Source organism: Nicotiana sylvestris, chromosome 3 (assembly GCF_000393655.2).
Source record: "Nicotiana sylvestris chromosome 3, ASM39365v2, whole genome shotgun sequence".
NCBI lineage: Eukaryota > Viridiplantae > Streptophyta > Magnoliopsida > Solanales > Solanaceae > Nicotiana > Nicotiana sylvestris.
This window is the reverse complement of record NC_091059.1, coordinates 6,555,183-6,569,077: the sequence shown is the minus strand read 5'-3', so window position 1 is coordinate 6,569,077 and position 13,895 is coordinate 6,555,183. Positions and strand designations below refer to the sequence as shown.

The 13,895-nt window shown below is 37.1% G+C and overlaps 1 protein-coding gene across 1 annotated transcript in view; it reads right to left on the bottom strand.

Annotated features, from left to right (window-relative positions):
- LOC104231434 (NAC domain-containing protein 1-like) overlaps window positions 1–11,763 on the bottom strand; it is a 50,931-nt gene extending 39,168 nt beyond the window's left edge. The window contains exons 1-2 of the mRNA XM_070168705.1: window positions 11,506–11,763; window positions 4,784–4,797 (exon numbers count right to left, since the gene is read on the bottom strand). Of these exons, the coding sequence (XP_070024806.1) occupies window positions 4,784–4,797; window positions 11,506–11,763 (272 nt within the window). The remainder of the gene's footprint in view (window positions 1–4,783; window positions 4,798–11,505) is intronic.
- Between the last annotated feature and the right edge of the window lie 2,132 nt (window positions 11,764–13,895).

The window sequence follows — 13,895 nt, the reverse complement described above, 5'->3', positions numbered from 1 at the left end:
ACTCTGACTTAATGCCACATCACTCCATATTCCCCTCTTTAGGGGTGTACTAAAGCTGAAGCCATGAGGATCTACCTATAGTTGTTTTACCTCTTCATCTTTGATGTCGTTTCTCAACATCAATGATCCTTACTCGCCTTGCGACAATCCTTCTGTACTAAGGATGACAAATACCCTTACTCGCGAGGGTGACACTTTGCGTAACTAGCACATACAGTCTCTTAAGCTTAACTTTGCTCACATTGCTTGCTTTAGGGAAGCATCTCCCTGAATGAACATTCTCGGAATTCATCATGAATCTTCTTCTGTGATCCATTCTATTACCGCCAGAACAAAATCTGAAATTACCATGATGCCAAGTACTTTCCAATCATTCAGTCCTTAATTTATATTTAGTTTGTTTACCAGTCCATACTGATTTCTGCTACTCTAGGGATTAACTCTCCCCTCTGGTAGTCGCGTTGGAGTTACAAACTTATTTCTCGAAATGAGGATATGACTTTATGGCCTATATTCTTTTATGGTCTCAAGGCCTGTCATCTTTTGTCTTTTCTTTCACTTGATTGTAAACTCTGTAATACTGTCATCATTTTTTTTTCACCAACCGTTGTCATCCGTGTATCACATCTTACTTATAATACTTTATTAACTTTCTTCTCATCTCTCGCTAATTATCTATGTCCACTGCTTTACTCTGAAAACTCGAACAAAATATTCGTTTGCTTTTGGCTCCACTTGCTCTATCCCTTGGCTCTTCCAGTTGCCTAACATTCTTTCTTTGCTGGGGGCGGAAGCCACACTAAGGTAATATTTATTCCTTTAAGGTTTCCAGTGCTCATATCTAGCTTTAATATTTTAGGGTGCACCATCTAGGTGTCTCACGAGGATATCTATTAGCGCATTTGCAATATCCTTCAGAAATATCAACTAAAGCAAACAATCCATTCACTATTTTAGGCCACTCTAACCCCATCCAGATCATGATATCTTATCCTTTTCTTAATCTACACCTATTAGCCCCCAATATGGTATAACTAAGATGGGTGTGGCCCATTATACATACCCTCTGTTACTGTTGAATATAACTCAAAAAGCTTATGTTCCTCTACCTCAATCATAAACGTTGTTAACCTTCATTAACTAGGCGCCTCGTACCCTTCTTCATCTTGCTTCTTTTGCTTGTTGAAACTTGTATTTATCCTTTTAATCTCTCATTGTCTTTCACCATAAAGGTGGATAGGCATTCTTGCCTTAAGTCTCCTTATCAAGAGGCTTACACCTTTCAATACGCACATGATCTGTTGAATACCTTATATTTACTTATCATAAGCATGATACATAGTTGAGTTCCTCTAATTCAACACTTCCACAGCTATATCTCTTATCGATCATCTTTTTGAACATAGGCATCGTCTTATTACGAATAAAAATAGAAGCTCGGGACTTGAAATCTTATAAGTGAGCTCTACCACACGATCTAGAGTAAGAAGAAAGAGTGACAATCCTAAATGCCCTTTAGCCTCCTGCTTATAAGTGTGGTGCACGACACACCCATAAACAAGACTCTACTAGACACGACTTGTAGACTTCCTAGGATAGAACTGCTCTGATACCACTTTTGTCACGACCTAAACCGATGGGCCACAATGGGCACCCAGTACCTTACTCAACCGAGTACCAACGTAACGTATCGTTCTTATTACATCATCATATACACATGACATATGGGCCTAATAGGCCAACATGATCCTTTATAAACTCAAAACATAGGCCGACAAGGCCGTGCAGTCTTTCACGTACAAGACATATATCTATAAGCCTCTAAGAATACATAAATGTAATAAAGGTCGGGATAGAGTCCCGCCATACCAAACAATACATGTCTAAATTATACTAACCAAACGAGCAACTCCGAAGCAAATGGAGTGCACCAACATCTTTTGCTGAGCTGATAGCCTACTTGGAGGGCTCTCGACCTGTCTATCAGGACCTGCGGGCATGAAACACAGCGTCCCCAGGCAAAAGAGATGTCAGTACGAATAATGTACCGAGTATGTAAGGCACATAAGTAAGTACATCAGAGACATGGAAGAAATATAGAGTACATGACTCAACCTGCAAGTATGAATAACTTTGTAAATCATAAATTACTTTTAGTGTCATGCATGTGCGTATGAATGTCATGTCGTGCATAGGTACATGTTTCATAACATCATCAGCCTCTGAGGGCATTCCATTATATCATACCGGCCACTATGGGCAAAATCATCATCGTATACCAGTTGATCAGGTGGTGGTGCATATATAACGCCACAACCTTTTCCATATCCCATATATATATATTTACATATATACGCGTATATAACGCCGTTTGAGTACATACATATATATGCATATATAACGTCGTTTGAATCATGTTTCAGCCACTGTGGGCAACATCATCATCATATACCAGCTGATCAGGTGGTGATGCGTATATAACGCCGTAACCTTTTCTCATATCCCATATATAAATATTTGCATATATACGCGTATATAACGTCATCTGGTCATAGGTCAATGCATATGAATGCAGTACATAAAAAGTACGTCAATAAAATCATTCGGAATGTCATAAGACCATTTTGCCTCTGAGTAATATTATAAAGTAAACTCTTTTCAACTTTCGTATTTTTCTGAGACCCATGAACAGATGATAAGACATTATAACACACGGAAATTCAAGAACACAGATATCTCTAATACTTCTATTAATAGAGTCATTCACGGGATTTGTGCATTTGCACGTTCCGTTCGTATCGTATGGATCATGCCAAAAGAAAGCAGGGATAACCTTAACATACCAAGGAGTAGGAAAAAATCCATATAATATTCTTGGAACAGATTGTACCGTACTCCTTTAGAACCACAAATTTTTGACGTTGCTACGGATTTAACAATTCTCGTTGGAATTGTTTGCAAAATTTTGTTGGAAGCCTTTTCTTTTAAGATCAGCTTAGCGTTCTTGCTGTTGAATATCAAGGATGAGGAGGCAAGACTTTTCATTTCAGTTTTGATCTTTGCCCAAGGTTGAATTAAACTTTTAAAAGAGATAAAAATTTTAAAAGAAACCAAACCTTTACATACACCTTTAGTGATTTAGTGTTTTACACGTAGATGCTAGGTGGCCCCTAACCTTATATGACTTAATTAGTCATATGCTTGGTAAGCTTTCTTGCTGCCACGTTGAAATTATTAATGGTTTTCCTCTTATTAGTTAATTAGGTAATGTTCTGTTACCCGGTAATTAACTAATTACCCAAAAAATTAAGAATTATTCCCACTTATTTAAAATATTACTCACTTTTCACATACCTTATACACCTTTATATTATGGTCACGTAGTACCTTGTATGACGCTAGTCCATAAATACCGGGTATTTTAGCTCGGGTCGTACCCCAACATGCCAAACTTCGACAAAATTCATTTTCTTCGATATTACTTACCCTCTTACCTTCACGAATTTACTCATCACTTATAATCCTTATAATCTCCAAATAATCTTTTTCTTGGACTGATGTCAATTACCTTACGACAAATTCAACGTACAACACTACAGGGTGCAACATCGTCATAATGTAGTACTGCGGGACGTGACATCTCACTTCCCGGATCTCATTAATTTATTTATGGCGTATTTTCATGTACGAAAATATGGGGTGTAACACTTACCCTCATGTTTAGCTGATTAATCAACTTGCATTTGTCTGAATCTTTATTTAAAAGTTCTAATTCAACTATCTTCCAGCACCATTCATTAGCTTGTTTCACCCTGTAATTAATAAAAAGATTGCTCTTTTCGTTAAAATAATAGCTTAAAGGTATCTTGGAAGTGGAAAACATGAGAAGGAGAACATACGTGAGTGACTTAACTTTAGAGAATCTAACTTGTTTGGTAAGGTGTAACACTAATCTAGCATAGTACTCCCTCGGCCATCAATGGTTGCAATTTAGTTGTTTGTTAAGGTGTGATACATGGATATTAAGTGAATTCTGCGTTCCGAGGCCTTAAAAACCTCTTTTAGCATCACCTCGATTTACGTGCGCAGTCCGGGCGCGTAGCCGGAAAGCCTATATGTGAAAATCTGTGAAAAATAATAAATTTTGACTATAAAATGAGTTAATTTGACTTCGGTCAACATTTTAGGTAAATGGACCTGGACCTGTGATTTGACGGTCCCGGAGGGTTCGTAGGAAAATATGCGACTTGGACGTATGCCCGAAATTGAATTCCGAGGTCCCAAGCCCGAGAAATGAATTTTTAATAAAATTATTTTCTGAAATTGTTTAAAGGATTTGGAAATGAATTTTGATTAGAACATGTTAGTATCGGGCTCATATTTTGGTTCTGGCACCCGGTACAAGTCTTATATGTGATTTAAGATAATTCTGTGAAGTTTGGTAAGAAACGGAATCCATTTGACGTGATTTGGACCTTAAATGCAAATTTGATGTTTAAAGAAGTTTTGAGAAATTTCATTAATTTTGAGGTTTAATTCATAGTTGTTGATGATATTTTAGTGATTTGAATGCACGAGCGAGTCCGTATGATGTTTTCAGGGTGGTGTGCATCTTTGGTATGGAGCTCCGAGGGCTCGGGTGAGTTTTGGATAGGCCGCGGGGTGAAATTTTGGAAATACGGAATTGCAGGCCTGCAGGCTTCGCATTTCCCAACCTTCCTTCGCAATTCCCAGTTCGCATTTCCCAACCTCCCTTTGTAATTCCCAGTTCGCATTTCCCAACCTCCCTTCACAATTCTCAGTTCGCATTTCCCAATCTCCCTTCGCAATTTCCAGTTCGCATTTCCCAACTTCCCTTCGCAATTCCCAAGCTTTGCGAACCCCTATTCGCATTTCCCATACTTGAGACCTACAACTTTTATACTTAGACGATTTTAAATCCATTTTTCATATCATCTCAAAACATAAACACATTAGAGCGATTTTTCAAAGGCTTTTGCTTCTCCAAATCAATTGTAAGTCATTTTTAGCTCATTTTCTTCAATCATTAACATCTTTTAACATGATTTCAACTTAAAATCAATGATTTTTATGGGGAAAATTGGGTGGTTTGGGTAGAACCTAGGTTTTTCAAAAATTGAGGATTTGGACCTCGATTTGAGGTTCGATTTCAAAATAAATTATATATTTGGGTTCGTGGGGGAATGGATAATCGGGTTTTGGGTCGAACCTCGGGTTTTGACCATGTGGGCTCGGGGGCAATTTTTGACTTTTTGGGTAAAACTTTAGAAAACTCATTTTCATGCATTGGGGTTGATTCATTTAGCGTTTATTAATGTAATTAAGTAACTTGTGACTAGATACGAGCGAATTGGTGGTGGAATCAATGGGTAAAGCTATAGTTGAATCGTGAATTGTGTTCGTGGCATCGAGGTAAGTGTTTGGTCTAACCTTAGCTTGAGGGATTAGGAGTTGTGTCTTATTTGCTACATGTTAATTGTGGAGTACGACGTATAGGCATGGTGACGAGTATCTATACGTTGGTGTCAAGCATGCCCGTGAGTCTTGTATTATAATTGTTATGACTCTGTTGTGGTTTATTGCGCTTCATATGCTATTATCACCATTGTTCCCTTGCCGGGATGTTTGTTTGATATTAATGATCCCTTGTCGGGATGTTTGTTTTGATAGTATTGTTCCCTTGCCGGGATGTTTGTTTGATATTATTGTTCCTTGCCGGGATGTTGTTGAAATATCATTGTTCCCTTGCCGGGAAGTTATTATATTGCTCTTGTTCCCTTGTCGGGATTCCTTGTGACTATTGTTGGCTTGTAACTGGAGCGGGTGGTATGCCTACCACAAGATATAATGAAATGGGAGCGGGTGGTACGCCTACCACAATATATAATGACATGGGAGCGGGTGGTACGCCTACCACAAGATATAATGAAATAGGAGCGGGTGGTAGGCCTACCACAAGATATAATGAAATGGGAGCGGGTGGTAGGCCTACCACAAGATATAATGAAATGGGAGCGGGTGGTACACCTACCACAAGATATAATGAAATGAGAGTGGGCGATACACCTACCACAAGATGAATGAAATGGGAGCGGGTGGCACGCCTGCCACGAGATACATGAAATGGGAGCGGGTTGCACGCCTGCCACGAGATACAGAAAATGGGATCAGGTTGCACGCCTGCAACAAGATGTGAAAAGAAAGTGAAATTTGCGTTTGTTTTCCTTATTCTTGTTAGTGGTTGGATTTTGATTCCTTTATAATTCTCTTGATATTCTGTTTTTACCTGTTGTTCCCCGAAACATGTTTTTCCCTCCCATCTTTACTTGTTTATTCCTATTTTACTTTCCGTTGTATATTATATAACTGCACAGGTTTATTTGGTGGTCTGGTCCTAGCCCTATCACTACTTCGCTGAGGTTAGGATAGACACTTACCAACACATGATATTGTGCTAATACTACACTCTGCCCTATGTGCAGATCCCGGAGCAGCTCTTGGACCATAGTTGGAGGCTACCTTCAGTCCACGCGGAGATCCAAGGTAGACCTGCAGGCGTCCGCAGGCCCTGGCATCTCCTCTATCTTTTATTTCCTGTTTCATCTTTTTGCTTCAGAAACAGTATGTCTTTTATTCTCGGACCTTGTATTTAGCAGTCTTAGACCGTCTGTGACATTAGGTTTTGGGTGATTAAGGCTTAAGTAGTTCTAATAGCTACAAATTCAGATATTTTATTGTTTTTTTCCGCTTAATTAAATATTCCACTGTTTATACGTTATCACTTTATATCTGTTAAATAGAATTAATTAGATAATGGAGTAATTAGTTTAAAGGATTGGCTTGCCTAACTCACATTAGTAGGCGCCATCACGACTCCCGAGGGTGGAAAATTTGGGTCGTGACAATATTTGTCTCATACACAGAATCCCAACCCTGTGGAATGATGACGTTTTACATCGAGCAGTTATAGAAAGCCAACCATAGCACAGTCATCTGATAGATCTTTTGAAGGACTAATTAATGGAACGAGCATAAAGATAGAGTGTCGTTCCACATGTCGATACCGGCAATAATAAAATTTATAGTAAGAGGAAAATCTGTCGACTTTAAAAATCCCGAGAGTTCAAGTCCCTCTGTATCCCCAAAATTACTATTTCACTACCCAACTATTTATCAGACCCCCTTTCTTTAGCGGTTCAAATTCCTTATCTTTCTCATTCACTCTATTCTTTTAGAAATAGATTTGAGCGTAAATGGCTTTCTCTTATCATTAAGTCTTGTGATACATATAATACACATATAAATGAACATCTTTGAACAAGGAATCCTTAATTGAATGATTCCCTATCCTGAAACCTATTTTTTTTTAAGATCACAATAATTTTGTGGCTTTGATAATAAAGATTAATCTAGTTTTGTCCTTTAATTGACATGCACACCAGTTGTCAAATAAAACGAGGATACTACATCGGGAAAAGATAGGATAGCTCAGTTGGTAGAGCAGAGGACCGAAAATTCTCGTGTGACCATTTCAAATCTTGTTCCTGGCACACGATTAATTTGCATGGGTCTCTCTTCCCTCAAATTAATTAATATGAATCAACATGCATATTCTTTTACAGTCTAGATGAGAACAATAGCTTAATTCAGTTTGGCGAGATATACCCCATCTATGTTCTAGATGGGTAGAGTTTCTTAGGTAAAATATCTAAAAGAATTGGATTCTATCTCCTCTCTTTTTCCTTATGTTCAAACGAATTTAAATACATAATACATATTCGAAAGGTTAAATTGGTTAATTGTTGAAAGGTTCAAAAGTCAAATTCGAATCTAGGGGAATTGAAAAAGAGAAGATTCAGCTCAGATCCAAAAGAAATAGAATTCAATATCTCTTTTTTCTTTGTCTTTTCTTTCATATTCAATTTCTTCATTCCAAATCCATCTCTTCCTTTATGTCTTTCTAGAACCCGTTTAAGTAGTGTGCGCTAGATTGTTGGTCTACAACCCCATCCTATAAGAAGAATAAGGAGAGGCTTATCAATGACCCCATCGAACCACTCTTATACTACTCCTTACCTCACACCAGAGTCCTACTCGAGACGAAGTACTTATCGTCCCCAAACCAAAAGGGATAAGGGAAAAAGTGAAGGTTTGTCCAGTTACAAAAATGACATAGTTGTTGAAACTGAAATCACTTCCTTAATCCTCCTTGTTATGTAATATGCCCCATCAATCTGTCTAAGATCCTGCATGTACTGATATGATACATATCTGCAGACTCTGTATATATAAAAGCAACACGATTACTTTATTTATGTTGGATTTTGCATTTGTTACTTGATGTTTGGCGATAATTCCATATTTTTTAGTGCATTACATACCTTACATTTTGGGGCTTTAATGCTAAACTATACTATATTTGTGCTTAATTGAGTTTATTTTATGTGTAGGTACGTTAAAGACGAAATCGGTAACAAAGTAAAGATTTTATGTGTATTTTATACACTACAAGAATGAAATTATGATTATTTCATCAGTGGGTATTTAATTACAAAGGAAGACATAAAATAAATCACAAGAGGAAAAAAAAATAACAATGGAAAAAGACAACAATTGAAGCAGCACACAAATGTAAAGGCAGCAGAAGCAAAAGCAGGCGAAGCGACATTTGCATCCTCGCGTTTGAGCTTGCGAGGCGAGGTACTTAGCTCGCGACAGAGCTCGCGTTGCGAGGCTTGAGGCGAGCTGGAGCGGGCGACAGAACTTGCGGCGCACGGTCTATAGCAAGCGTGTTCCCAGTTTTAAAAGCCTATTTTGTATCCTATTTGGTTTTGGACTTGGATATTTAGTTCCGGTCTTTTTCCTACACATATAAATAGTCATTAAACACCATTTTTAGAGGAGTTCTGTGACCGGAGGCAAGGACATCACGTGGACAACTTTTGGAGGAGAAAATCATAGAGTTCTTCATCCCTTTTTCTTTTCTTTGTAATTTGTTTATGCACAATACGTGGAAAATTGTTACTACGAACATGAGTGGCTAAGCACTCTACGTTCTAGGGTTGTGGTTGACATGATTATTAACGTTTATTAATTACATCCGGATTATCATCTTGTGGTTATTTCTTTAATTCTAGTTTTAATTTGTGAATTGTTGTAGCTACCAATTCACCCTACTATCTATGCTATGCTAGGGAAAGCCCTGTTTAGATTAGAGTAGAATTAGAGGGGGCTTGTTTCTGAACCCGTGGCACGGGGAACGATTTCAGTCGGAAATTATGAATTTATATTTATTTTTTAAAATAAATTAACAATTTGTTACAATTTACAACTAATTATTTAACTAAATAAAATTATTATTTTTCTATATTTCCGACCGAATTCGATCGGAACTTGAAAATAAAAAAAAATTAATAGTTACCGACCTATTTCGGTGGGAAATTAAAGTTTGACAGTCAACTTTGAAATTTCCGACCGATTTCGGTCGGTACACGTTTGCGACCATCATTTTCCCGACCAATTAAAATCGGTGGGTACACGTTTGCGACCATCATTTTCCCGACCAATTAAAATCGGTCGGAATTCGGTCTCAATTTTAGTCTTTGCTGGACTTTATGTTCGTTTGACTGATTCGCAGGCAACATACAGAGATGAATGATATGAAAGGAGTTCGTGAAATGGTAAATACAGATTCACCGGACGCTTTTGGAAGGTCGCGCGCATACATGCGAATGAAGCCTCCTACTTATAATTAACTATAGAGTATGTTCTTGCCTGAGCTCTCTGAAGTGGATCATATCTCTTTGTCCACATACAGTGGATGTTATCATAAAAATCTGCAAAAATCTTTGGTAAGTACAGGTTGATCCTAGCCTTGTTTACTTTGGTAAGTACTGGTGTGAGTGTCCGACACGGGTAAGGATATAGGGGTCGGATCCTTTGAGATGCAAATCCAAGGGTTCGGGGATACGGATCCTAGTACGGACTCGTGTGCAAAAAATTAATTCAAAAAAAATAAAAGTAGCCTAGAAATAGAAAGAAGCCACTCCTCAACTACTCTGCTTTTTGTGAATATATCCTATGTCCGTAAATCAAATGTTGCACCTTCATTTCCTCTGTTAATTAAAAGTTTCCAGACATTTCAGCTCATATTTGTTAATAGAAAGTTCTAACAAAAATCATACAGTCATGTCTTTGGATTAAAAGGTATGTCAGAAACAAAGCCAATAAGAAAAGCTGAAGTACCTATTTTAACATAGTCACTATTCTTTCTTGTACCGTACATAGACACAAATTACATATAGTGCCATATCAAAATATATAAAGTTATATTACATCTAGGATTGACTACATCATAAGAACAATATATATTAGCAATTGAAAAAAAAAATATTCGCACTGAAATACTACTACATACAAAAATACAGAAATTTTAATGAAGAACCAACTCAAATTTTATTACCACTAGAAAAGAGCCTGTCGAAGAATGTATACATATACAGGTTAGCATTAATATTAGCTGTCTGTGGCTCCAACATCTAGTAGACAACCCAAAGTAGTTGGTCATCCTTTGCAGAACAACCTTGTTGTTGTTACACATCGTCGTTGATTCTCATTGTCTATCTGGACAACACTCAGAAGTTGCTCGTCATCCTTTGCATCATAACCTTATTGTCATGTGTTGTTGATCATCACCATCCTTCTGGACAACACTCAGATACATCTAGATACATCTTCTAACATCCGATTAAACTCATCTAACTCCATTATATCCCATGGATCCAAGCCAAGCACATCTTCAGGCACCGACTGATCAAAATTGTTGAGCATGGCTGTGGCTTCAACAGAATGTTGTCCACAAGTATAAGTCACCTCTGGTTCTAGTACTGCTGCTAATGGCTCAACAATATCCGCTGCTACATCAACCTCGGGTACACAATCTAATATCTGATTTAATTTGTCCAATTCCTGTCCATCCCATTGATATAAGTAGTCACGAACTTCAGCTGGTTCGGCCACTACTTGTAATGGTTCATCAACACTATTATTCATCACCATTGATTCTTGAAAAGCCATCGTATCATAGTGTTCCAAATTCTTGCACATATTATAATAACCCTTGCAATTATTAGTAGCCAACAAGTCATCAACAGAACTTGTTACCTCATCCGTTCCTTCGGAAACATTATTCAACGTTGTTATTGTTGAAGTTTCGGATGAACTGTTAACGTGCTTCAACTTCTTGATGGCGCAGAGAACATAATCTCTACGGTCTTGGTCGAACTTGTGAAGAATAACCTTAGACAACTCGTACTCCTTCATGAGCCAATGTCCATCTTTCTGATCTTCAGGGTAAAACTCTTTATTCTTGTAAGACAAATTTGTCTTGTATCCAATATTAACCACTGAAGATGCGTTTCCCATATTTTTGTAGTGAACTGGTTTCCCCTTGTTGTCCTGTTTCCAAGTTCCCTTGTTTCCGACAGAACGATGATACCTCGCGTTGCTTTTCTTCTTCAGCTTTGTGATGAAATAGCGATAACTGGTGTTGTCCTCATCATCACCACAGGGTACTCCGTCGTCGTAAATCTCCCAAGGTTCTTGTTTGCCATAGACGTCAACGTTAGTGGTAATAAATCCAGCATCATGCAACTCTTGTCCAGCGACGAATCTCAACAAGTACGTAAGTCCTTCTGAATCGGTGGGACGGAAACGGAAACCCTCTTGACCAAGCTGCTCCATAAGAACGTAACTTTGTTCTGAATATTTTAGCTTTGAATGACAATGAAACAAAATTAAACTGGGAAGAGAGCGAATGAGGTTTGAGAGTATTACGTATACTGAATTTATAGGAATTATTTCTTAGGCAGCAAGTAGGGCTTACATTCGTTAATTGTTTCTTTAACCCAAAGTAACAACTTAATTATGGAAACTTTTTGATCGTGGAAATTATTTATGGAAAATTTTTGTTTTACAATCACAAGAAGTAGTTTCCGTTAGTTAATTACTCCATGTTTCTTCCGCCCAGAAGCAATAATATGGTAATTAACATTCTTTTTCACAAATATATATGGAAAGTTTCTCAGTCTCCATTTAGGAAATTGAGTGTGCAACAAGTAGGTTTCATTGGTTAATATTATTTTCTTTCGCCCAAAGCAACAATATGGTAATTTTCTTTTCCATGAATACATATGGAAAGTTTCTCAATCTACGTTGGGAATTAAATGGGCAACAAGTGTGTGTTAATTTAATTTCTTCCCATTGAAAATTTTCTTTTTAGGTCTTTTGAATATTGTATATGATTGTTAACCTTTTATTGGACAAAAATAGTACTAAATGGTATCCTATGGCTCGTAAACATTTTTATATTTTGGTATGTTTCTGTAAATGTCTCAATTTAATAAATATGCTGGTAGACAAATAGGGTCAACTAATAAATTGAGAAATATATATTTTAGTAGCTCTCAAAAATAATAGCAGACGAAATGTATATTTTTATGTATGGGTATTATATTTTATATTTTTGACTAGCTAATGCAATTAATTTCGGCCGATCTATTAATTTTCTATTTTGCCCAACTAAATTTTTATAGCAACATTTGGTCAAAGATGCTGAATTGCTTAGTGAATTTCAATTTTCAATTACATGTGCAGAGTGGATTCCTAATTTGCAACGAGAGATGACTTCAATCCCTTGAGAAATCTCATACTTTAAATATTGTCTTGGAGAAATTTTGGGGTATTATCACTTTTAACCCGTGCCAGAAACTATTACATTTAGTAGCCGAAAAGAGTATAAAATTTGTATATAACATACATAATGTATATATATACAAAAAATATATAAATTTTATACATTTTTCGGCTATTATTTTTACAGCGGCGATACAGTATCATTTTTCCAGAAATATTCGTGATTTTTGTCCAAAAAGAAAATGTTTACATAATAATATCGGGTTAATCTGTACATACATACCATATGGAATTTTCAACTATATATTACAACTTTACAAGGTTACTTTGTGGAGAGTACCCATAAGATTTGTTAAACATAGATAGGTTAAAACTATACTAAAATTAGTCCTTTTTTTTCTTACCGATATATCAAAAAGCTTATTTTTGGCTCACAAGAGCTAAGTTAATATACCATAACAAATATATTTCCTCCATTACCACCTCTTTAATAAGTGCACACTATCTCCCGCTAATATATTTTTCTGCTAACTCTGTCCATCAAAGTCTAGACATATGTGATTCTTCCCTTCCTACTTTTTGCTTCCTTGCCTGAGCACCAACCCCCCCCCCCCAAACTAGCCCCGCAAAAGGAAAAAAAGAAAGATAATTGCCATCAAAAGTTGGACTCGACCCTACCTCCAAGGATTTGATTCAATGGTCGTGCTTAAAATGAAGGTTAGACATATGTCACGAGTTCGAACCCTGTAAATGATTGAAACCTGGTATTTTAGTCGGAGCAAGATAGAGAGACGAGCCCATAACCTTTTGAATTCCGAACCTGTAAGCACATTAAAGTGGGAGAATTCAAAAATAGCCAGATTTACAACTGGTCGTTCAAAAATAGCTCAGTTTCAAAAGTAATCGAAATTTAGCCATTTTTCATGTAAAGATAAATCTGAACGAAAACACTGTTCAAAACCCGGAAAATACGTCAGTATATTATGCTGGAGTTCCAGCATAAGTATACTTGAACTCCAGCATATTATACTGGAGTTCCAGGATAAGTATGTTGGAACTCCAGCATAATATGATGAAGTTCCAGCATAAGTACACTAGAACTCCAGCATAATATACTAGAGTTCCAGCAAGTATACCGGTCCAGCATAATATACTGGAGTTTGGAGCATCGGTGCTCCAGT